Source organism: Metopolophium dirhodum, chromosome 8 (assembly GCF_019925205.1).
Source record: "Metopolophium dirhodum isolate CAU chromosome 8, ASM1992520v1, whole genome shotgun sequence".
Classification (NCBI taxonomy): Eukaryota; Metazoa; Arthropoda; class Insecta; order Hemiptera; family Aphididae; genus Metopolophium; species Metopolophium dirhodum.
The window spans coordinates 26058681-26085141 of NC_083567.1; the positions used below are offsets into that span (position 1 = coordinate 26058681).

Below are 26461 nucleotides of genomic sequence, written 5' to 3' on the forward strand. Positions count from 1 at the left end.
GTATCCGGTGGCGATCGGCTAGCTATGTTGTGGCGCGACGAGATATACGCAATTTTCGCGTTTCCATAAAATCACGCGCACACACCGAAAACGCGAACCCTAAACTACGGTGGCACGTTTTTACTATTGAAACTCGGTCAGTGGATTTCGGAAAGATTTACGACTGCTGCCGCCGCCGTATATATAGCACGCGTCGACGGTTAGAACTCAAATATTTCGACGAAAACGACGACCATAAATCGCAGCAGAGTCGTCGCGATAAATCCGAATGGTGCGAACGACATTAATATTATTATATTTAACGTTCCTCGTCGTCTGTCCCAGCACATAATGTCTCGATACCGTAGTATTATATTGTATACTATATAATAATACACAACATTATATTATTATACGCTGTAGACGCAGTGCGTTTGAAAACGCGCGCAGTAGACGGAATTCCATTAGGGCGGGCGACGGGGCTTCGGAAAATACATGTCCGACAACTACAGCAGCAGTATAATAATAATAATATATTTTGCGAACAACTATGTCGTCCGGACGTGTACACGGGGCACTCCGTGTGCGCAATATAATGTACAATATTATTATATGATGTAACTGACATCGACTACGGTCAACGTCCGATCGAGTAAGTGTGCTATACGCGTATTATAGGTATACATACCTACGGGTATATTTCATCGCCGCGTCCATGTCCGTCGATGTCGATGATGATGACGATGATAATAGCACTTAATTTATGGGAGTTTTCCGGCAGAGTGGCGGTGTTTTGGGTCCCCCGTGCGGATCGATGATTTCCGAACGAGGGAATCGCATGCAGGTCGGTTATCTCGTCCAAACCGTCGTCGCCGTGGCACCCGATTACCACGACCATATTCGAAATATTACATATTACTATACACGAAGGCGAGTAACCGCGCGTGGAACCAGCGTGATATAACGCGTGTGAAAATCAGCCGGGACCATCGCCGAGGGCCCGCGCGCACCCACATCGTTTCGGTCCGTTCGGTGGGTTTTCGGTGGGTGGAGAGGAAGGGGACATGGTTTGCGAGGACAGCAGCAGCTCTCGGAAGACTATCGATCGCCGGCGAAAACAGTTTTGTCGTTTTGCAGCAGTGTGGTCGTGTACGATAACCGCCGCGCACACGACAGAGATAGACAGACGGACAGAGAGACTGCAGAGAGGATGGCACGATAGGTCGCGTGAAAATATTATTAAATTATCCATGAAAACGACCGCCGGAAGCAAACTTCAGCCGAACCGAGATAGAAAGAGATAGAGCGACAGAAAGTGAGTGAGAAAGAGATAGAGCGACAGAAAGTGAGTGAAAAAGAGAGAGAGTGTGAGAGAGAGCGAGAGAGAGAAGAAGCGAAAGAGAGCGATAAACTGTACCGAGGACTTTTTTTTAACACGAGACGCTCATTTTATCGATAAAATGATGTGTTTTTCTTATATGAATAATAGTTTAAGCACACTAAATGTTTTGATATTTTTTACCATCACGGTGGTTTTTTGGTTTTGTGTACGACTTTTATTTTACATTGAGGTCCTTGAGCATATTACTTTTATGTAAAAAGCAGATTCGTATTAAAATGGCACTTGTTTATAATATTAATATATTGTGATTTTCATATAGTCTCTATATTATTTTATAAACACTTAAATATAAAGATTCAACAAGATTAGATAAGTACCTAAGCGAGTTTAAATAAGAGTTGTTGATGTTTCACTATACTCAGTTCGTCTTGATCTAATACTTATAAATAATAAACTACTAGTTTTTTAAGTTTGATATTTACGTAGCCACATTTTCATCTTGTTGAAAAAAAAAACCTGTGGCTTTAGTGTGTTAAATCAAAAATGAGACTTACAGTTAAAACAAAATAGTAAAACATCTGCACAATACGAATAGTTAAATAAAATATATATCGGTTGGTCGTTTCTTAAATAATTTGAAAACCGATAACATCTTAAACTCCACTAAACCGAAGGGAGAAGCAAGTGTCTTGAATTGAAAGAATAAAAATCCCCTCATTTATTCAGCATAACAATAATATTATATTATATACACCGAGACTATATAGATCTGCAGTTGTCGTTTGGTGTGTTTCGTTGCGTTTTTTGTAGTGTTATTTTGTTTGTATAATATTATAATATACTTCGAGGGCTGTGCGTTGCCTATTACCCGCAATATTAAGGAAAGATAGTTGACGAAATAAAAAAAAGTTCCCAACCAGTCGTTTTCTATGCATTTTTCATAATATGATTTTTTCCTTTTGAAACCCGCCGCCGGCGGCACGGCAAACGTGTGTGTACATGATGGAACGTTTTTCTCTCGATGGGAAGCGAGGTAAAAATATTCGGAAAGAGATCGAAAACGACCACACACAGAGAGAGAGAGAGATAGAGAGTGGTGACTGGTGAGAGAGGAGAAGAGTGAGTGAGAGTCATACGAAAATATTGACGGGCACAATAAAAAGCTGTGCTTCGAATGCGTACATGGTCTAAATAAATATTTAATGCAAAAAGGCGTGTGGAGGTACTAATCGAGTAATGGTCGCAATCACACACGGTTATACGTGTAAATACGTTGGTACGTCCCTCTGAGTTTTTCATCCGTACCCCCGAGTAAATACCTGTGTGGTTTATTGACATATTTTAGTATATTATATTACAATAATATTGTATAATGCTGTTGCGGTGGTAACTTGTTCATTTCCGACTCACCACTTTATAAGGACGCAATTCATATACATCTACTTTACACTTATTTATTTAGGTCCACACCACGGAGGCTCAGAGAGGCATTATTATTATTATTATTATGAATTAATTTAGTTTTTGGTATACATTTTATAAAATACAATTTTTGTTCTCTTGATTCTCGTTGACATGGGCCTTTGGGTGTGTGTGTGTGAGGGGAGAGGGAGGATTGTGGTTGGTACGGTCGGAAAACGTGTTTGTTTTTTCTATGGGGCAAGGATTTGTCACCAATCTTACCCAGGTTATGGTCACACATCGCCCATCCTGGAGTCAGCGCTTCCAGACCATGCTTGACCGCAGCACACAATATCTGAGTGACTGCGGACAACCACCGCGCCACACCAGACACCAAAAATATTTTTAATGTATAGATAAATGGAACAAATATGAGTAAGTACTATTACATAATATATAAATATTAAATTGTACGCATGAATGTTTTTAGATACGTTAAATATTTTTGTTTCGTGAGCTTATTAAGATCGGTTGCATTGACGTAAGAGGAGTTCTGAGTAATTCTATGAGATGCCGTCATTTAAATTTAAACGATATTTCGACTTGACGATGTCGGTGCTGGTTTTTTCAATTCTATAAAATTTGAAAATTATATTTTATATTTTGGGTACCTTAATTAAAATACTTTTCCACTAATCAACGCCCGATACCTATTTAGGTATTATATCAACAAAAATGACTTCACAGAAAAAATCTCATGTCTCATTAGTCATTATAGTTATTGATATGTCAAATGTTCATTATTTTTTTAATCTGAAAGATGAGAGCTTTTTCATGTCGTATCAAAGCCTGAATTTACATTTTATTTTAAATAGTGCTAGCAAAATACGTTTAAGAAAAAATTGTGCATAATTCGAATGCATATTTTAGGTTCTAAAATTATTATAATTTAGAAATTGGGCTTTGATTCGACTTACAAAATATTCGCTTAATTTAAATAAAAACAAAATTATCGAAATCCTATTGTTTTCCTGTAAGACATGTTTTCGTACTAAAAACGCATAAGCTCCAACGTCCTTAGTTATTTTCGTTATTAAATACAGTGATTCACATGAATAACAAATCGATTTAAAAATTAATAATAATTTTCCCTCAAAGTTTTTAATATTTTTGTACATTAAAACAGGAACATGCTTTCAATATCCCAAAATAGAGAGACAATTGTTTTTAAGCTGTATATGACTTTCCGTTCTCTAATAACTATAAGATTTATATTTCAAGATCAACCTTATATGATTTGTACGTTACATAAGGAGGTGATATTGGACATCCGTTTTCAATGTCATTTCCTAAAAGACTTTAAAACTTTTACGTTTCGAGATTTTTCTTCGAAGTTGGCCAATATAAATTCAAGTAGGTACCGACGTATAATAATAATAACATACAAATTATTCATTCAATAATGTGGTAACCAATATTTTTAAATACTAATCGGTAAACTATGATTTGTGAGTTTTGGCTAACTCGCACGCGTAAACATTAAACATTACATTTTATCATGCCTGATAATAATATTATTATCATCTCTCGACACCCACCTGCAGTAACTCGTTCTTATCAGTCGCGAGACGATAGTGAAATGTCCCGAATCAAAATCCATCTGGCAACTTTCCTAAATATTTATATATTATCATTCCGTCCGAGTGGGATATTCTCACTTGTTTATGTATACATTTTTTTCCGGCGAAATAAAAGATATTATTTGAGCATCAAACTCGCACGCGGTACATATGGACGGCATAGGCGTATGTGAGGTATACATGGTCTATACTATATACGTTTATAGCCAATACGTGGGATGATACTATATTATACGGTTCTTTTTTTTTTTATCTTCCTTTTGAACCCAACCTTTATAATGTCCATCGTACACACCCGCTATCACATTTTCGTCGCGTCCGGCCGTTTGAAAAGATGTCTCCGTTTGGCGGTAACACCAGATGCGCACTGCAATATCGGCCGTCGTTGACGACAATATTAAAATGTTCGAGAATTAAATCCCGATAGCAATTCGTTTCGAATCATCGAAAAAGACTATTCGATGGTCTTAGACAATCAAGGGTGTCAGAGTCGACCCTTTTTTAGTACAAAAACTATAATATATTCTTACCTCACAGGAAAAACTATCGCATCACGTGAAATGATCAGATTTTGATCATTTTTGTTTTTATTTGAAAGATGTGAAGATTTTGTGCAGGTCGGATTGGACTACGATTTAAAAAAAAGTGTATTTTCATCGCAATGTGCCGTATAATAATCGCATAATATATATTCATACCATATATTTCCGAGTATTTTTAAATAGGTACCTATATTTTGGCTGCATACGAATTGCGTCCTGTGGCAAAAATTCCTTCCGAAATGCGCCCCAGGTTTTTCTGGGGGTCATACTAATTGCGTCCCGAATTTTTTTAACTTTTATAGGTACCAATTGAGTCTCATATATTATAAAAACTAAACAATATTTCCCTTCCCATTTTTATACAGATTTAGGACTGGCTGTAGTAATAGTTACTACTATACAGGTAGGTTAAAAATATTGTTTTTGCTTAATATATTATTTTTGTTTTTTTATTTTGTCATAAAATTGTAACTGTATAAAAAATATTATTGTTATTGATGAAAAATATATTGTTTTTGTTTTTTTTTTTTTGGAATTTTAATTTTATAAAAACATTATAGTACCGGTAAAAATGTAAAAGATAACTTTTTAATGAATTCAAACCTACTTATTTTTTTTGATTAAAATCTACCATTGCTTGTTTTAAAAATTGTTCTCTATTAATTATCGAGGTTGTGCGGTTGTTTAAGTGAATACTACGTTGTTTTATATAAATATTAGTTTGTAACCTCTTCATAGTATCGATAAATTGAAAAATGTTTGGAGTTCTCATAGTAGTAGCCGAGTATTCTGCCCATTATGAAGGCGGTAAATTAGATTCTGGTAGTATATATGTTTTTAATATATAATCAGAATATATCAATTTTTTCATCTAACGGTTTAATAGATATTAACTCGTCTGTGAAACAGTTGATCACTTCGTCAGGATGAAGAAACGGTAATCCAAAAATAATAATTCAAGTTTTTATTTGAATCGCTGTCAATTTTATATTCAGAACTTAGGCCAATTGATTGTATTTTCCTATACCAGCTTTGACTCAAATGAAATCGGCATCCATTCAGTGTTATTGAAGGCCGAACTGATAAAATAGCCAAATGTATTGCTTTTTAAAATATGCAAACACTCTTTTTGGAGAAAATATAATATTGATTTTATTACATTCAGACAAAATGTGGAAAAATGTCTTTTCGTAGGTTTTTAATTCCTTATCAGGAAGTAGAAAAAATAATAGTGGTACCTATATATTTACCATTTAGCAAGCCATGAACTGTGAAGATTTGAGTAAAAAGGCTTGAGCAACTCTTAAAAGTTCTATCAACAAAAATTGTATCAACATTACTTAAAAACATTAACTTACTTTTACAAGAAAATAATAAAATATTCGATTTCTTATCATTTACCAACAAAAAGTTTTCACTACGATTGATTAATAAGAAATCGCTCATATTGTCTAATAAAGTATGCAATACGTCCAAATTTTTTGGTAATTTGGGAAAAATAGACGATTGTGCATAATGCATATTTTTTCTGATCAATTGTAAATCATATGTAGTTAAAGTATCTACATCGTGTGTAAGTAATTCACGACTAACGATTTTACTTGGTTTTTCACAAATATCGTCGATAGTTTTTCGTTTTAATTTATTACTCACGATTTGACGGTTCAATATTTCGTTTTCTTCATCATGATTATATGATCAATAACGTTTTTGACTACTTCACTATCGGAATTCAAATGAATATAAGCTGTACAAGTTTTTTTACAACAACACCACCGTTCTAAATTGTTTTTTAAGTATACTTGTGAGCGAAATTTGTACACACCAATCACAAATAAATCCCGTTGTTTTTCGCTAAACATAGTTTTTATTTCACTCGCCATAGTTATTCAAAGTTAAAAATTTGGTTTTTTCTAAAAAGTAACACGTGTGAATAAGTGAACCGTTTACACTGCACTACGACAATAATTGTGTTTGTCTACAGAACGTAACTCACTAGAAAATTATCTAAGTTTTAACGTAATCGTTTTTATTAAATCTATAATAAATTGATAATAACCAATAATTTCGCCTTTTAAGATATCACAAGTAATGGGGATGCAATTCAGACGTGCTCAAAAAAAGCCCGGGACGCAATTAGTTTTATACCTTTTTATACGGGACGCTATTCGTAAGCAGCGTATATTTTCCTGAAGTTAATTGAGTTAATTCAAAAATCAAAGTTTGATGCACGGCCTGAAGAAAGTTTTCCTCTTTTAAATAAAAAAAACATAAACTATCGATACGAACAGTGGTCTTTTTGCCTTATAGTAATTTTTGATCGTCGTCGAAATGGTTTGATTTTATTTTTCCGTACGGCTTATTGATATACGGCCACCATCCTACATATTATGCAGACTAGAAATTTACGGAACTTTCGGCCCTTAATAAATAGATCCCAGCCAGTCTGAATCGCAGCGATCTCGGCCGATTTTCCTGGAAAACCAGCGGTAAACGGTTATCTACGACAATAGAGAAAATCGAATTAAAATGGTATGCTTAATGTGCGCAAAATATCGCGGACGTAACCGTATATTACGACGTAGTGTATTGTTATAATAATAATATTGGTACCTACGACCTACCTGAGCGATCATAATGATTACGACTCGGAGCACGTCGTAGGCGCCACACAATGTAAATCCGTCGGTTTCAATCAAATCGAACGCAATTGTTTTCAAAAGTTAAGATGTGTCTACCTCTGTGCAGAACAATATAAACTTCCAACGCTTCGGCTGCACGTGCACTATAGGGTATATAATATAACTGTACCGTAATATAATATATTGTAATACAGTGTGATAATTGTCATTAGGCAATCGTTTTTCTCCGTCCGCCGATAATCATAATTATTAATTAATTATACGCCATCATCGTACCACGATAATACCATATATTATCTACGTATACCGTGTTATTACCATATACGGAGTGGTCCATTTAACGTAAGACACTCGTTATAAATCCAGGAAACAGTAACGATTTTGAAAATATTTCATTAAATAACTTTAAGTTGATACAAAACAACATTTTTGAAAAAAAAATATTTTTTATCGTTTATAAACACTTTAACAAACTTGTAAACACTTTTGTATGAAAATATTATATACATTTTTCGTTTCATTTTCCTAAGCAGAATATTATTTAGAGTATTTATACCTAGAAAAATCGAATTCCAGACAATAGTAGTTTATAATTATTTGAAGTTTTAAGTTCAAATGAGCGGAGTTGGAGGAGGTAATATTATACCAACATTTTGTGGGGTACCTTGTTACACCGCTTTATCTTACAGACCAAACTTTAAATCTATACAGCTCATATAAATTTACTACTCGTCTGAAATTTAGTTTTTATAGTATATTGAAGTAGTTACTCAGCTTTGGGATAAGGAATTAAAAACGTTATGTTCTGTCACTAAATAAAAGTTAAAAAAATTAAAATAGTTAAAATATATTTTTTTTGGAAAAATGTTATCGTTATATTATTAATTACCCGGTATAATATTATTTATAGCTCAGTATGTTATTTTATAGGTAAGTTATAAATTTTGTTGCATAATAATTTAATATTAGATTACGTACATTTCGGTACCTATATGAATTGGTCTCGTTTTCCGCGTGGGGTTTCGTACAATGTTACGACACATTTCGTATTGAAAAGCCTCCCTGTCACGATGAGCGGAATCATAACAATTTCCAAGATATAATCAACGTGATCTTCGATTTTCATTACATAAGAAATTCTAATATTAGTAGAAATAGAACGCTCGGGAAAAACGTCTAACGGTTTGTTCTTGTGCTATCTGCTATAATTAAATAAATATAAATCAGAGCCGGGAGATAAGGCTTTCAGGGTTTGTTTTAAAAAATATATTTCTATTGTTTCATCCGGTATCGTGCGTCTGATCGAATATTTACGGTACGACAATATTATTATCGACGTAAACGATTAAATGTAATTTTCAATTTAAACACGACAATGGTGTGGATCACGACGACAAATATTATGTAAAACTATACAATATTTCACGCGCAGGTATCTACATATTTTGCCGGAATAGGATTTTGAAAGTGAAAAATAATGCGCAATCGAATAAAATGAGAACGAAATATACATATATTCTTTTTTATATGAAAGTAGAAACTAGAAATATATTGATGTCGAGATAATATTATTATATGTAATTCTTTTTTTGTCAGACGACAATGATTTGAAATCTGTTTTACTTCGCCGAAGTAGTGTTCGCACTAAAAACGGAAAACTTAATAACACTTTGGGACGAATAAAATCACTCACGCAATACACAGGACGTACACGCAGGATTCAATTCGCCCTCCCAATCCGACTCATCACTGAAACCTAACCTAACCCTATACTCGTGGTGAGTGGTGACTGTAATATTTCGATAGTTCTAAATTGTTGTGCTCTGAAAGTTACGTCGTCGTCGTCGTTGTTGTTTTTATACCGATTTCGTCGATTGTTTTGCTTTTTTTCCCCCGCAAAGTTTACGACCTAGGTACCAGCTCTATATACGAGATGGCCGCCAGCACGATGTCTTAAATTAAACGTTATTCGTTCGTCGGGACGGTATCACTGCTGCAGTAATACTTGTACTCGTTCCAAAACACGTGTGTTGTATTTATTAATATTGCCGACGACTGTCGTGCGTTCGCTGATAAATAATATGATCGGAGTAAAAATGAGAAAAATAAAACCACCGGGCACAGCACCGGTACCGGGTGAAATAATGCGATTTCTGTAATAGGGTATTGCCAAACGGACCTCGTTATAATTTATTATTATTTGTTTTAATTCCACGTCGCATACGACGGTCTCGGCGAAAAAAAATAACAAATAAATAAAAACCGACGATAAACGCAAACTCGCAAATATTTGTGTACTATACATATACACTCACACGACACTTCCTGAAACCGTTTTTATGGGTATGGGAAAAAAAAATCGAAATTTCCGTCGGAGTGTGTTGTCGCAGGCTTATTGATTCTGCGGCGGCGTTATAGTTGTCTGCGGTTGTTTTTGCTAAGCACTGTAACATGGGCAAGCCAATAATGCGTCATATTCGTATAATAATACAGAATAACAATATTAATAATATGTACTATAATATCACATAATATATTACTATTATTATTATGTCACCGACAAACCACTACGCGATCGATAATCAGAGATGGGATTTACTATATTATAATATTGTCGCATTAATATTATATTATATAATATACGTGTTCACTGCCAACTGATTTACTTATAATCGCGTATTCAGTGTAAAGCGGAAATATTTATTCTGGACGCTGTGGATACGCGTCTTTACTCTTCAGAATTGGGTTGTCGATTTGCCAAATCGAAACGTCGTGAAAATTCGACATTAACGCTTTTGACGAATCTAAACCCGTATATAGAAATACTAAAAAAATTACAGACTTTCAGGGATTATACTAAAAAAATTATCATATTACCAATAGTATATTATATTTTATTTTGTCGAGTTCTGTAACTTCGAACGGCGACAGTCAGCTTGCAGTTGCCACGGGATTCAACAGAACAAAATATACAGTCATTCACATGTCGCAGTTTGGTCTTCATATTTTTTGTTTTAACTATCAAAAGCACAACAAAAAAATTGGGTTATGCTCGGTTCTACTACAGTAGGTTACAAGTGGATCACTGTAACGGATGGTGTTAAATTTTTAATTCAACGATAAAATATAGGTACGATAAACAATTCTGAGTGGAGGTGGTTTGTCAGCCTAGGATATTTTATATCATATTTATATTATTATTATTAATATACGGAAACCGTTTAGAAAATTTAATATTATTTGCATATTACCATATTTGACATTTGTATATATTAGATATTTTTTAGATGTTTCAAGTACCCACGAATAATATTTTTAAATTACAACACAAAACTAAAATCGTTATTCTAGGTTTTTTATATAATTTCATCTAAATTTGAACTTAAAATAACTATAAAAAAAAAAACTGTCGTTTGGCGCGATGGCTGCAATCAGTCATGCAATGTGATTGAGAGTACGTACCACCTGCTTCCACTAGTTCCCGGATGGGTGACCACCCAGGTTATCACTTATCATAGTGACAAAAACCTTGCCACACATACACGTGTTGCCAACCAACTGTACAAACCGTTCCAACCTTACCAACCAATCCAACTCTACCAACAGATACAAAACGAACTCAAGACACACAATTATTTTTGGAGGGGATCAGCCTTCAAAAGTTATGTTGTTTCTAGACTACTTAACACCCGTATTAAACAATATTAACCCGAATAATAACGGTTATTAAAACTCGAACGTTTGTTTAAATTTTTTATTCTGGTGTTTGAACACCCGAAAACATCCAGCACCCGAAACCCGAAACAATGATTCGGGTGCTAAGCCCTGAATATAATTGATTATCGGGTGACGGGTGTCATGAATCGTGCACGAAGATACAAATTTGATACTTTTTCAATTACAAAATAATTTGTATACATTTTCAATTTGATGAATTTTGTCAACATTTGAACTTTAAATGCTTATTAAAAAAAATCTTAACTATGTATTTTTAATATTTTTCAACTAATTTTGAAACATTATGTGAACCATGTATTTTATTTTCAAGCTTTTAGGTTTTTGTATTACTTTTTCAAATGTTAGATATTAAAAGAAACATTTTATAAATTTTTTAACTCAAAATAATTTACACATTTTCGTGATGTTTACGAATTTTGTCAAAATTCTAAATTCAGACGCTCATGGCTCATAAAAAATATCATAGGTTTATACTCAACATTTTTTTAGTTTCCAACAACAACTTATGATGAACCTTGTATTACAATATATTTGTTTTTTTTGCTTGAACGAATTTTTTTTTTTGACATTATAATTTTAAAAAAAACTACGTCATGTTTAGTGTATCGACTGTGGTACAGGTAATAACTAAATCTCAAATAGGTATATACCTACCTAGTACCTACTCTATGTTTATATAATATCATCTAAGATCAAAGACGAATACAATTTTCGGTGTTGGGTGGTCCAACACTTTTTTGATATCAATACTTGATACTCTTAATTTTTATTAGTACATATAAAGTAAAACAATTTAACACACATAATATGATTGTCATTTAAAATTTAATAATACACAGAACAATAATATTATTTAAAGTAAAATAGTTTAGTATATTATGTATATTATGATCGTCAATCGTCATCTTAAATTTAATAATATACCTACAATTCATAATAAAAATAATAGTACATAATTTTTCAACATTAATATTATTTAAAGACTAAAGTAAATTAGTTTAATGCCTACATAATATAATAATATAATATTATTATGATCGTCATTTAAAACGGTAATATATGATAAGAAAATCCTTACTTAACAGACAAATAGTACCTACTAGTACCTACAACTGTAGGGCGTCAAAACGGGTTTGAACCCGAGTTACCCGCAAAAAATTTTACTCGGTATTTAACACGAAACCCGAAACCCGCAAAAAATTTTACCTGGTTTTTAACACGAAACCCGAAACACGCAAACAATTTTCCCCGGTTTTGAACACGAAACCCGAAACCCAAAATATTTTAACCGGTTTTGACTCCCTGAATCCAGGGCTGCATATGGATATTTCTAAAGTTAAATTACTGCAATTACTGTACTTATATCTTATAGATTATTAATTATAAATAGATAATTCTGACTTTTTTTTTAACCATGTAAATATTTCATTGGTGAGGGGGGGGGGGGTCTTAAAAAATACGGCCTTTGGTGTAAAGGACTTTTTTTCAGTTATTAGCTACGCCTACTCAAAATTCAAAACCCACAAAAATTTAACCTGGTTTTGAACTCGAAACCCGCAAAAAATGTACCGGGTTTGCTCACGAAACCCAAAACACGCAAAAAAATGTAACCGGTTTTTAACACGAAACCCGAAACCCGAAATATTTTAGCCTGTTTTGACTCCCTTCCTACAAGTGATGTTTTAAATTTTATCGCTGACGATCATTCTCAGTGTTAAAAGAAAATTAATTTCTTAATATTATTGTTGAAAAACAATGTAGGTACTATTATTATTTTTTATGAATTGTGTATTATTACATTTTAAATGACAATCATATCATATCATAGTATAATATGATATATTACACTATTTTAATTTTAATTTACTAATAAATAATCCTATAGTTATTGGTTATAGTTTAAAGTTATAATCCTTATGTTATTTTGTTTATATAACACCGTATTATAAACCGTATAATATACCGTATAAAGGGAGTATAACCTAGCATGAGCCAAGGAATTAAAAACCACGGAAAAAAACCAAAATGATAATAATTATTATAATCAATATTTTTGCGATATAATATCTTTTTCCTTTATTGTATTAGGTACTTATATAGTATAATCTTATATATAATCTATATCTGTGATTATTGTTACTTAATAATAATAATATTTGTATTTATAATTTAACTAATATTTTTATTTATATACAGAGTGATCATAACCTATAAGTTAATCAATCATTTACTTATGCGCATTTGTATACATTTTTCTGAATAAAAATATATATCGTAATATTATATTAATATAATAATATAATAATTTATGTACCTATATTTTTTTCTTAAACATGCTTATGATTATTATATACAGGTAATAAATAATAATTATTACCATCATATTATAAAACCTATAGTAGCTATATAAATTGGAAATAAATAAATGTCTTTGTAATAAATTGGACAAAGCTTGGCAGTAACTAGTTAGTTTTAATCCATATTAATTTTCTAACTTAACTAGTTGAATTTAATGTGTAAAATAATCTAATCTAACTCTTTAAAAATAATAAGTAATTACAAGTAATAATAAGTAATTCATAATAAATTATATTCTTAAATATAAAATTAATTTTCTAATAATATAAACTTTTTTTTTATGCTGTCTGTAAAATGCATAAAATAATTTTATACAATGTGTATAATATAAATTGCTGAATAAAAATTCCCGGAAAAAAATCCCCGATCCTAGGAAAAAAAAATCTCCAGACTACAATATTATACTCACAACCATTGCAAATGGTTGAACAAATGTTTTTTAAACGTTAATTAGTATCTATAATTACCACATTATTAATATTAAATACAAATACGTATATTATATTATATTATACTATGTTATATCATTCAAAAAATTAATACACATATATAATATTATAAATAGTTTTCTAAAATTTCAATTTTATACAATATTATAATTTGCAAATTTTTGTCGCTAAGTTGAATTACACATTATATATTATCGTAATTTAAAACAAAATATTATTTATATTATCATTAATATTCTATTATCACTATATATAATTTTTTTGAATGATATAATATACTTATTTGTAATTAAATATTAATAACGTGGTAATTATAGATACTAATTAACGTTTTAAAAAAACATTTGTTCAACCAATTTGCATGTGGTTGTGTACTTGTGTGTAATATTGTAGTCTAGGGATTTTTTTTCCTGAGGATTCCGTTTATTATTCCGATTATCGTATAATACAAACGTCCAAAGCCGATGACGACGCGTAGTCGTCAGTCGATATCGGGCGCGGACCAGCCGATGACGACCCATAGGTAATCGACATAGCACAATTATTTTTGTATGTTATCTAAAATGGTTGGCTGGACGGTGAACGATCAGTAATCAGTATGTGTATGTGCATTAGAAATTTAGAAAAAATAGATTTATACATTATGGCATGGCCTGTGTGCAGTGGCGGATCCAGGGGAGGGGCACAGGGGCACGTGCCCCCCCTGTCAATTTTCTATCAACATTTTTTTTATGTTACTACGAGTATCATATAAATAAAAATACAGTTGTAAATAAAAATAATACTACCTTTTACCTACTAGTAAAATCATTAATTAGGTACATTTAAACTGATAAAAGGAGTTACAGCTTAGTATCTTATCGATCTCTATTTATAACCATTAGGCCCGGAGCACACGTCTTGCGTTATCTTAACACGCGACACCGCTGCGACGCCGCGACAACGACGTGGTATAGGTACTTACAATTTAATTTCGTACTGGCCGTACTGCACACAAGCACACAGCACTGTTATAAGTTATAACACTATAATTTTTATAAAATAATAGTGTAATTGTGAAATTGCTACAGACGAAGGGCTACGCTTCAACGCTAAATGTAAGTTTATATTTTTAATTTCATTATATGTTTATATTTATTGTCTATTGACGCTTATACATCTTATATGTATTCAAGTTTTGGACGACAGGCAGCGTCGTCCATACGGTAAAATATACTAATATATTGGGTAGTTTATTTCTATTTTTTAAAATTAACTGCGTGTACGCTCGTCATTGTCGGCTGCTAATCGTTAATCATACCTATAGAAAACTATCGAGTTATTAATTTAAAAATAGCTTAACCAAATTGTAATTTTCTTTCATACATTCTTTAATAGAACTTTATTTGTATTTTTTAGATTTATTTTTATTTTGGGATTAAAACTTATAATACGTATAAATCCAAATCATGGAGAAGAAACGTCAGAATACAAATATATTAACGTTTTTTAAAAAAACAAAATTAGATGATAATATTGTACACAAAAAGTCTGAAAATGAAATTATGCCCCAAAATGAAGACGATCAATCCAACTCAATTCATTCCACTGCTACTGAAATTTCAAATACAAGAGATATTGGCAACTATGTAGGTTTTAAATTTAATAAAATAAAAGACGACGAACTTTATGATATTCTACGTGATCCGTGGATTCCACATGAAAATTTTATTTTTCCTCTAATTTCTCAAGGAGATAAAAATCGTTCCTTTAAACTTCACTGGATAAATGAGTATCCCTGGTTGTCTTAAAGCCAAAAACTCGGAGGAGCTTTTTGTAGAATATGTGTTTTATTTGGAAGCGATGAGGGAGGTCGTAGTCGTGTAAAACTAGGAAAATTAGTTACAATACCATTATCTCTTTACAAAAAAGCAAAAGAAAATTTTAAGGCCCATCAAAATAATGACTACCATAAGAATTGTGTTTTTAAATCTGATAATTTCATAAGTGTTATGAATGGAAAAATACAAAATATAGAAACAACATTAGACACTGCTATGACAAAATATTGAATGCGGCCAAGACATATGAAGCAGATTTACCTCATAGTATTAAAGCACTACGCGGTGAGTTAAATTTATGGAAACAATTTTGGAAAAATAAACCAGAAAAGGCTGATTCTTCAATGGAAGCTTTTAAATATGCATCTATGTTTCCTAACATTAAATGTCTTTTAACAATTCTTAGTGTGATACCTATAACAACAGCAAGTGCTGAAAGGTCATTTAGTTCTTTAAAAAGAATTAAAACTTACCTACAATCGACAATGAGCCAGGAAAGACTTAACGGCTTAGCAATGTTGCATATAAATAAAGATATTCAAGTAAAACCAGGAAAAGTACTAGATGTGTTTGCTAAAAAACATAAACGAAAACTTCAATTCGACCTATGAGGCAATATGAGAACCTATAAAAATATTTTTACTTATTTACTTATTAATGACTACATATATGTATAAATTATTATTATATGGTATGTGATATTATGTAATCAACATTATTATTATCATTATTATTATTATTACCAATTTTGTTTAAAAATAAGAGTATGTATTATTAATTATATCATCAAAGAATCATTATATAATTTATATGTGCCCCCCCTATCAAAATATCCAAGATCCGCCCCTGCCTGTGTGAGAAAAACGGCAAACACCTGATTTCGGTTTCCCGGCATTTTTATGTTTATTATGAACGTGTTATCAACACGAGTGAGACCCGCGGACGTCTCGACTATGACTATAAACGTTTACGCGGCCAGGCAGACCCATAGACCCATAGACCCATAGACCCATAGACCTTATATAACATATTATTGTTTATCTATGGCCGTGACCTCTATAAATACACGCGGACGTGTGAACGTGTTAAATCGTACGTACTATTCGTACATTTAGAGGTGGGCAAAAAACATCGATGTTTTTGGTCGATACATCGATGTCTTAACATCGGTGTTTAGTCATCGATACATCGAAGACAATATCGATGTTTTGCTTCGATGTTTTATCGATGTTTCAAAATTTTTGTAATCGGATCACCTAGATGAACCATGATTCCCATCTCTAAAATAGGTTCTTTTGTAGACTTTTGTCTATGAAAGTTATTATTACAAATAATATACTGAATTCTGAGATTTTTTTCGCTTATTTAAATTTTTTCATGTTCTGAAAAAGTTTTATGTTAAAACATCGAAAAACATCGATGTTTTTCTAGAAAATCCGATGTATCGACCACATCGATGTTTTAAGTTTCGATGTATCGATACATCGAATTTTGCCCATCATGTACTACATTATCTTAAATCGCGTTTGTGTAAATAAGGCCGTGGACATACAGTGGATAAAAATATTACGTACAACATAAGATTAATACTATACTACATTGTATTATTTTATTCCAACTATTATATTATGACATACAGGTTAAGAACCGTAAAGATTGAACCACTCGGTCGACCAAAACTCATAGTATCGGCGCATCCCCACCACTAGACACTAGGGCCCCACTTCGAGCGTGGTCATAGTATCGGCTGCCACTAACCTGCAGCTGTGCATTGTATTATTACAGTGATATTGTGTGCCTGTGTTGGTAACCACTATGGGACAACTGCAGCTGCGTTTATAGTCATATTATACCTACGTAGTGAGCTGTGTTGTGTACTTGTGTAGCGCATTCTTACCGTCACCGTGTTCAGCCGTGTTCCCGCCGTGCTCCCGCGTGTACGTTCACTTTTGCGATTTCTGTCATTTACATTCCACATTATATAATATTATATTTTGTTTAAATTTGTATGACATAATTTGTGTGACCATGACGTCTTGTAATTGTTCGACGATCATTAAACAAATGCAAGCTGTATACTCCAGCCGCTCCACGTCTCCCGTAAAAAAAAAACCCAAAGGGAAAGGTCAGTGAAAAATTAGTTTTGTAATTTATTTAATAATACTTGGACAATAAACAAACTTGATAATAATAGGTAGGTAATTGAAAAAAAAAATACAGGAAAACACACTCCCCACTAGACAAAAATATATTTGTATTTATTGTCCTGGACAATATGCTATAATATAATAATATATATACTCCACGCCACGGAACCCGTGTCCCGACCAAATAGCAACCGACTCTGCGCATCCCCACTTATTTGAAATATCGTCGTTGCTCGATCACAATCGTTAACGGTCGGGAACGCTGTATAGTATGTATCATTTGTTATTCCGTGCACTTGATACAGGGTGTCAATACGTTTGTGTCACTACGTTTATGCGATTACTTTGATCACTCCGTTGACTGTTTAATTTTTTTACTACCGTTACTTTATCACGTTATTTTTTTAAAATGAATACTTCAAACGAATTTCCATCAACCAATCATCCTACCACATCTGCTGAGCCAAACGTCGACTTAAAAAAAATATCTTCACCCATTAAAAAAAATGAAAAAGGACGGGTAAGAATTTTTTAATTATGATAATTATAATAATTATAATTTTAAATATTTTATTCTTAATAATTAATACTTTATTCGTAGAAAAACCTTCTTATATTTATGTGTTACTTTATTCGTAAATTCTAAATTATGAACGCATCAAATAATTTTCATCTTTGAACGTCGTATAGTTTTAAAATAATTTAATAACTATTGTTTCAGTTTGTTGGAAAACGGCAAAAATTGATGATTGTCAATCTGTACAAGGCGAAAAAGCAACAACAGCCGGGCATGAAATACAAAGAACTGATGGCGTCTATTTCAGCTGATTCTGGGATTGGAATGCGTAAAGTTATTCAGACAATAAGTGAGTACAAAAACACGGGTGAATGCAAGTCACCAAATAAAACCAAAATCCGTCCTACAATCATTGATAAAATTGACGATTTCAATAAAAATGCGATTCGACAAAAAATTCACGGATTTTGGTTAAGAAATGAAATTCCCACAACCAAAAAAATTGTTCAAGCCATAAATGACGATCCAGATCTTCCGAATTTGCCTTCTACTTCTTTGCGGCGAGTATTAAAAGAATTAAATTTTGAATTTACAAAAATAAACCGCAATAGCGCTTTAACTGAAAGGGCAGATCTTGTGGTGTGGCGACAAAAGTATATCGAGGACATAAGGCGTTATCGGGATGAAGGTCGTACAATATATTTTCTAGACGAGACATGGGTAAACGCAGGCCAGTGTAGCAGTAAAGTATCGATTGATACTTCTGTGAAATCGCATACTGATGCATTCCTGAAAGGACTGACAACAGGCCCAAAAAACCCGTCAGGTGAAGGCAAGCGGTTAATAGTTGTCCATATCGGTTCAGCAGATGGTTTCGTCGAGGGGGGTCTATTGTGTTTTGAGTCGAAAAAGAACACAGCAGACTACCACGACGAAATGAACGGGGACACATTTTACGACTGGTTTTGTGGAGTTTTGCCCCGATTGAAGGACAATTGCGTGATAGTAATGGATAATGCTTCTTACCATTCTGTCAAAAAAGACCCGGTACCCACAACTACATGGAAAAAAGAGGACATTCAAAATTGGTTGAAGTCGAAAGGTGTGGTTTTAGACAAACCAATGGTAAAATTTCGATTACTTGACATGGTAAATGAAATTAGACCTCGCCATGATAAATATGTAATCGACGAACTAGCAAAACAATATGATTGTATTATATTAAGACTACCGCCATATCATTGCGAGCTTAACGCAATTGAATTGGCTTGGCCATTGGTTAAAAATTATGTGAGTATGAACAATACAACTTTTAAATTAGCCGATGTCAAACAATTATTAATTGAGGGCGCCGAACGTGTAAAGCCAACCATCTGGAAGAATTTAATCAGTCAGACGAAGGCTGAAGAAGACAAACTTTGGAAAATTGACTTCATTGTAGATTACGTTTTATCCGCAGAAGTAGGAACTTTAACGACGACAAACGGAGATACATCATCAGACGACTCCAGCATTACATCTGACTAATTGTTTTATTTTATTATTTTAGGTAGGTACATTTTTAAAAAAGTTTTGTACCTAGATTGTATATATTTAAAAAAAAAATTGTATTGTTTGTATATTGTATAATATGAATAGATTGATATGTAAGCAATAAAAAACCATGATTTATAATTTATATGTCTTATTATTCAGTTGCATGTAAGGGTCTACCTATACCTAGTACCTACCATTAAATTATTTATCGATTTCAATTCACAATATTATTATATACGGCAGAAGATTTCAATATACCTACAACCTAACCACTGCGAGTAGATAGTCACTGTGTGTTATGGCCAATCGGGGAAACTGTGTTCTTGAAGACGGTCTCGGGAGGGGTGACGTGATATACTTTATATTAATTAAATACTTCATATCAATTTTATAAATTATTTTAAAAATGTCAAATAACATTATTATAATATTTAATTCATATTTCATAGCAAAATGTATAGAATTATTATACTGAAACTGACCATACATGCATAAAAAAACTTTGAATAAATTAAAACGGTCGTCGTCCGTGCTCAATGGATTGTTTCCGATTATATAATTTCGTAAAAAAAACAGAAAAGTTGCCAACGTTCTATCAGATTACAGATACGGTACAACTTTAGAGTCCAATACTTCATACCGTAGGGATACAGAGACCCGATCGAGTGTCACTTCCATAATTTTATCTGTGATAGTAAGTAACAAGTTGGTAGGTACCCAAAAAAGGAACGCTTCACATAATGTTTATACTTTATACCGTCAGTAACCATCTATAACGACGACGTTAATATTTCAAGGTCTCGGCAAAATTCCATTTCTTCATAAAAATATGTTGTTAGGTATAAAGACGTATTTTTTAAGGTCTGTTGGTATAGATATGATACTGACCATATATTATTATGTTGGCGTATTCGATAAATATTATATTATTCCAGTCTGATCATAGGTTAAAAGATGAGGTGTCTATTAATAACCGCTAATGAACCAGTGTGCGGCACAATTATATTTTCTGTATTATTCACTGTATTATTCACGGCGGCAGCACGGACGACAATGACGGTTAGTCCCGATGAACAATGACGATGATTGTGTCAACTAATGACAGAGAGCACAGAGTCCGCCTGGGGGTCAGACACCGTCAAAGTCTACGTGCGCGAAGGGGTTCAATCTTAACCTGAATAATATAGGATAATAACATAATATTACTATTAAAGTATCACACGTCTTGTATGACTCTGTATTTCGTAATACAGGTCCCTCGTAAAATTTGCTAGTTATATATAAAAAAAAGCTGGCTTTGAATTTGGTTACAATTCTATTGTGAAGATCTTATCTGCTCGATGTCTCGATAGACGTATAAGTATAATGTACTGTACGAGTCTGTACGACTGTACCTAATTAATATTTAGTAATGATAATATTATAAGAATATAATGATTATATTGTAATTAATATAAACTAACTTTTCGAAACATCGTTAACAGTAGGTAATAATTTATAATTAACGATATGTGAAGTTGTCATAAATTTTGGTTACCGTTATGACTTAAGGGCCGTTCTTATAGTGTCCGGTAAACTGTCAGTTAACGCTAACAGACTGATACCAGATTTTATTACCGGCAAAATTCGGCCGGTTAAGTATCGGTTAACTTCAACTGGACATTGCAAGAACGGCCCTAAGATGTTATTGAACGCCTTCCAGTAATTTAACAGCGTCAACAATGTACTAGGTATCTAATTTAATAAATAATTTTTGTTTTCAATATTAGATATAGTGGTCATATGTATGAACTCAGTTTGATAGTTAACATGTGATTGTAAGTACTATGAATTACTTTTTGTGGGAACTTAATCACTTATATAATATTCATTATTTAATGTAATTATTTATTTTATTATGATAAGTACCTAATTTTGTATCATTTTCTTGCTTAAAAATTTAAAACAGTTGCTTATCATATCTACTTATTTAGGTGTTAAATTGCTAGGTTTTGTTAAATTTTAGCAATTAGTAATTATTATTAGCATTGCTTGAATATAATTTAATCCAGTGATTGGACAGGTTTATTAATATTAAAATTAATATAATACACTTTTTTACTGTGTTAGTTAGGTACCTAGGTATCCTACCTAATAATTATATAGGCATATTAATAATTAATATATTCTACAAATACTGACAATATTTAAGCGTGGACTTACAAAAAATATTACACAGGATTAAATACAGTTTATTTAAATATTACCAAAGATGGTCAAATATATTTTTATCGTTTTTACTTTCAGAATACTTGCAAAATACTATACAGGCTACATCAGAAGAATATAAAGCTGCATTAAAATTCTTGGAAAATTATATTGGGAGAGCCAAAACTGAAGTATTTGAAAAAAAAATGCAAGACCCTCTTCTTGAAGTTGAAAATATGCCTTCTTTGTTTGATTTTTGGGTTAACACTAAAACAAATACTGAACATCTTAACATTGAAGATATGATGGTTGAAATGACATATGATCTCGCATATAATAATAGTAATTATTAGTTGTATGAATGTGATTTGGAAGTTTTGGAGCATTGTAACATTATCTTGGGTAACTATTTTTCAATAGAATAATGTTTTTAATATTCTAAAGATTAATAATTAATTATTAAATTTCTGTTTTAGAATCTGAACAACCTAGTACTGGAAGTACATGCACTGAAAATAATATTAATTTAACAACTGAAGATGTGGAAATTAATAATTTAGATAAAGTTTTTAAAGAAAATGAGACTGGTAGTATTATATTTGAAACTGTAAACAAAACTGAATATACAGTAGATGCAAATGTATTACCTATGTGAAACTATAAATGAGACTGAAAATATGTGTGGATCTGATAATATATGTGAAACTGTTGATAAGACTGAACATAATATGAAAGAAACTGATTTATGTGATATAGAAACTAAAAATATAATAGATTGTAATGTTGAAGATACTGATTGTATAATACGTGAGGGAGTTATAGAAATTAATATAGTTGATAAATGTTTAAGTGAAACCAGCAAAATAGCATCAAGAGTAAATAAATCTAATTTGAGTCCTCCAACAATTGATGAATCGTGAAGCAAACACTTGTTTTGACCAAAACATGACACTAAACAGAAACCAAATAGAAGTCAAGTAAAGTTATCATTTGCTGTTACAGCAATTGAGTAAAGGAAATATCATGTCAATAAAGAACAGGAAAAACTAAGAAAAGAATAAGAACTTACACAAAAACGAAAACGTAGAGAGGAAATATAAAAAGAAAAATGTCTTAAAGTTGCTAAAAAAAACCACAAAAACAGTAACCAAGAAAATCAAAATGTACAAAAAAAATTAAACCAGGATTGAGTCTAACTGCGGGGTCTGAAGATGATGTATATACTTTAAAGAACCTTACACTTCATGGATCAAATGTTGTGAGTGGGCCCATGAACTCTATGTTGGTTCTGAAAATACGGATGTTAAAATTTGTGATTTCTGTCGTTAAATTTTTTATTTTACTTACAATTGTTAATTTTTAAATACTAAATATACAGCTACTGTTAGGTCTAGTTGTAAAATTGTTACTTTCCTACACAGATATATATTTTAATGGTTACCAAGTTGGTTTTTATTAATTTATTTACTCAAGTCATAAGTTATGTTTGTTTAAAATTTGTATTCTAATCCTGTTACAAAGTTTGTTATAAGGTATATATGTATATATTTGAGTTATTTGTTAGTTTTTAATTAAGGTACTACATATTATTCATAAATTATTTAAATACAAATTGTCTTATCAAATATTTTTAGGCGTTCATACACTGGGTATTGAGTGTTCATAGACTAGCATTCTGTGTTCAATCACTAGGATTTCACTTATTTTTTCAAATAAACTAATATAATTAATAGTAATTTGGTTTTCTTAATGTTACCTAGTTAAAAACTAAACAGTTACCAATCTTAAAATCTAAAATGTGTAAATGTGATACCTACTAAAATCCAATTCATGAATACATTTTGATTACAAACAAATTTATAACCGTCCAATCACTTGTTCAATACATCAAAAAGGATATTATATTAATATATTAACAGTTAACATTTCATATACATTTTACCAGTACCTAATAAGTGCTCGACCAACTAAATTTTACATAATAATATATTTTATGTTATACGTATATAGGTAATATAAGCACATTTATATTATCCTTAGTAATGGATGGTGTTAAATTTGAATTCAATGATATAATATCATTGTATAAGAAAAACGATTCTGAGCGAAAACGGTCAGTCAGCCTATGATTTTACCAAGTATATTTGATGATATTATTGTGAATAAAGTAATTTATATATAACCTATTTACGTGGAGCCTTGTTTTAAATTTTCAATCCTTAGCCATAAAAGTTAAAAATTTATAAATTTTTAACCACAAAATAATTAATAAATTATAAATTTGATAAATGTTGTCAAAATTTGAACTTTAAATGCTTATAAAAAAAAATTGTGCCTATGTATTTTTAATATTTTTCAACTGCTATTAGAACGATATATCAGGAGCCTTAATTTTCACGCTTTTTTACCCAACAAATAAAAATTCATTGATATTTATAGAAAAAAAAACTAAAAAAATTGAAAACTGACAATGTCCGTAAACAGCTCAAAAAGAGTCAAAATATTTTCAACATTTTATGGTGTATAGAAAATGCTAATATAAACATTCAGTGAAATTTTCAAGTATCTACAGTCATTCGTTTTTTAATTACAATAAAATAAGAAAATTGTTACATGAGAAATCGAATAAATATCAAATGTTGTAAAAATATAAATTTCAGACGCTCATAAAAATTTAATTTAAGTTTCTTCTAGACATTTTTTTTTTGATAAAGGTAGACAAACTTATGAGTAATTTTATATTACATTTTCAAATCTTAGATTTAAAAAGAAAAATTTTTATGAATTCTCATCAAAATAATTTGCTATTTTTCGTGATTTTTCCGTATTTTGTCAAAATTTGAATTTTAAATGCTTATAATTAAAGTGACTAAGGATTTTTAATTTTTTTCATCTGCCTTTGTAACAATAACCTAGGAGCCTTCTATTAAATTTTCAAGCTTTTTTACTCAACAGATAAAATTTTATTGATATTTATAGAAAAAAAAACTAAAAAAATTGAAAACTGACAATGGCCGTTAACAGCTCAAAAAGAGTCAAAATATTTTCTCGAAAACAGATTTTGCGTAAAAATTCCCGTTTTTTCCTTAATTTTTCTTTCGTTTTTCACGTCACTTGTGAAAATTACTGGGAAATTTTTACTTTTGACGCCCTAAAGTACCAACTAGATTCACTTTCCTATCAGAAAAGTTACTATTGAAGAAAATCCAAGCACTTTTACTGTCCTAAAAAGTGACGACAGTCACAAAAATAAAAAAAAAAAATGAATAAAAAAAAAATAAAAAAAAAAACACACATCATTGTAGAATCAATACATTCATCGCTTCGCTCAGAATCTAAAATTGAAAGCTGACCATGTCCGTAAACAGCTCAAAAAGAGTCATATTATCGGGTATAGAAAATGCTAATATAAACATTCAGTGACATTTTCAAGTATCTACAGTCATTCGTTTTTTAATTACAACAAAATAAGAAAATCGTTACATGAGAAATCGAGTGAATATCAAATGTGGTGAAAATTTGAATTTCAAACGCTCATAAAATTTTAATTTGACTTTCTTATCGACATTTTTTTTTTGATGATAAAGGTAGATAATCTTATAAGGAATTTTGTATTACATTTTAAAATCTTAGATTTGAAAAGAAAAATTTTTATGAATTCTTAACTCAAAATAATTTGCTAATTTTCGTGATTTTTTAATATTTTGTCAATTTTTGAATTTTAAATGCTCATAAAAAAAACTGTGTCTAAGGATTTTTAATATTTTTCAAATGTCAATGTAACAATATAGTAGGAGCCTTGTATTCAATTTTCAAGTATTTTTATTCAGCAAACAAAATTTTATTGACATTCATAGAAAAAAATACTAATAAAATTGGAAACTGAAAATGTTCCTAAACAGTTCAAAACAAATCAAAATATTTTGAACATTTTATCGTGTATAGAAAATGCAAATATAAACGACCAGTGAAAATTGCATGTATATATGTCCATCTGTTTTAGAGTTACACCAAAAACCAAAACCGATTTTGCGTAAAAATTCCCGTTTTTCCTTATTTTTTTTTTGTTTTTTACGGTGCTTTTGAAAACTATTGAGAACTTTAAAATTTGACTTCCCGAACGCACTAACTAGATTCACTCTCTCATCGAACAAGTTACTGTT

General features: G+C 31.3%; 1 protein-coding gene across 3 annotated transcripts; it reads left to right on the top strand.

The window, feature by feature from the left end:
- The first annotated feature begins 17721 nt into the window (after window positions 1–17721).
- LOC132951224 (uncharacterized) lies at window positions 17722–25009 on the top strand. 3 transcript variants are annotated; one of them, XR_009665310.1, is made up of 3 exons: window positions 17722–18036; window positions 22398–22700; window positions 22775–25009. XR_009665310.1 is itself a non-coding variant. In XM_061023004.1 (2 exons), exons 1-2 carry the CDS (start codon window positions 18468–18470, stop codon window positions 20100–20102), a joined length of 1434 nt encoding a protein of 477 aa, XP_060878987.1. In that variant the 5' UTR covers window positions 17722–18467; the 3' UTR covers window positions 20103–20249. The 3 variants fall into 3 exon arrangements, 2 of the variants coding, with proteins under 2 accessions (XP_060878987.1, XP_060878988.1); XM_061023004.1 differs by lacking the exons at window positions 22398–22700; window positions 22775–25009 and adding an exon at window positions 18780–20249 and having other exon boundaries at window positions 17722–18578; XM_061023005.1 differs by lacking the exons at window positions 22398–22700; window positions 22775–25009 and adding an exon at window positions 18780–20249.
- Window positions 25010–26461: the final 1452 nt, after the last annotated feature.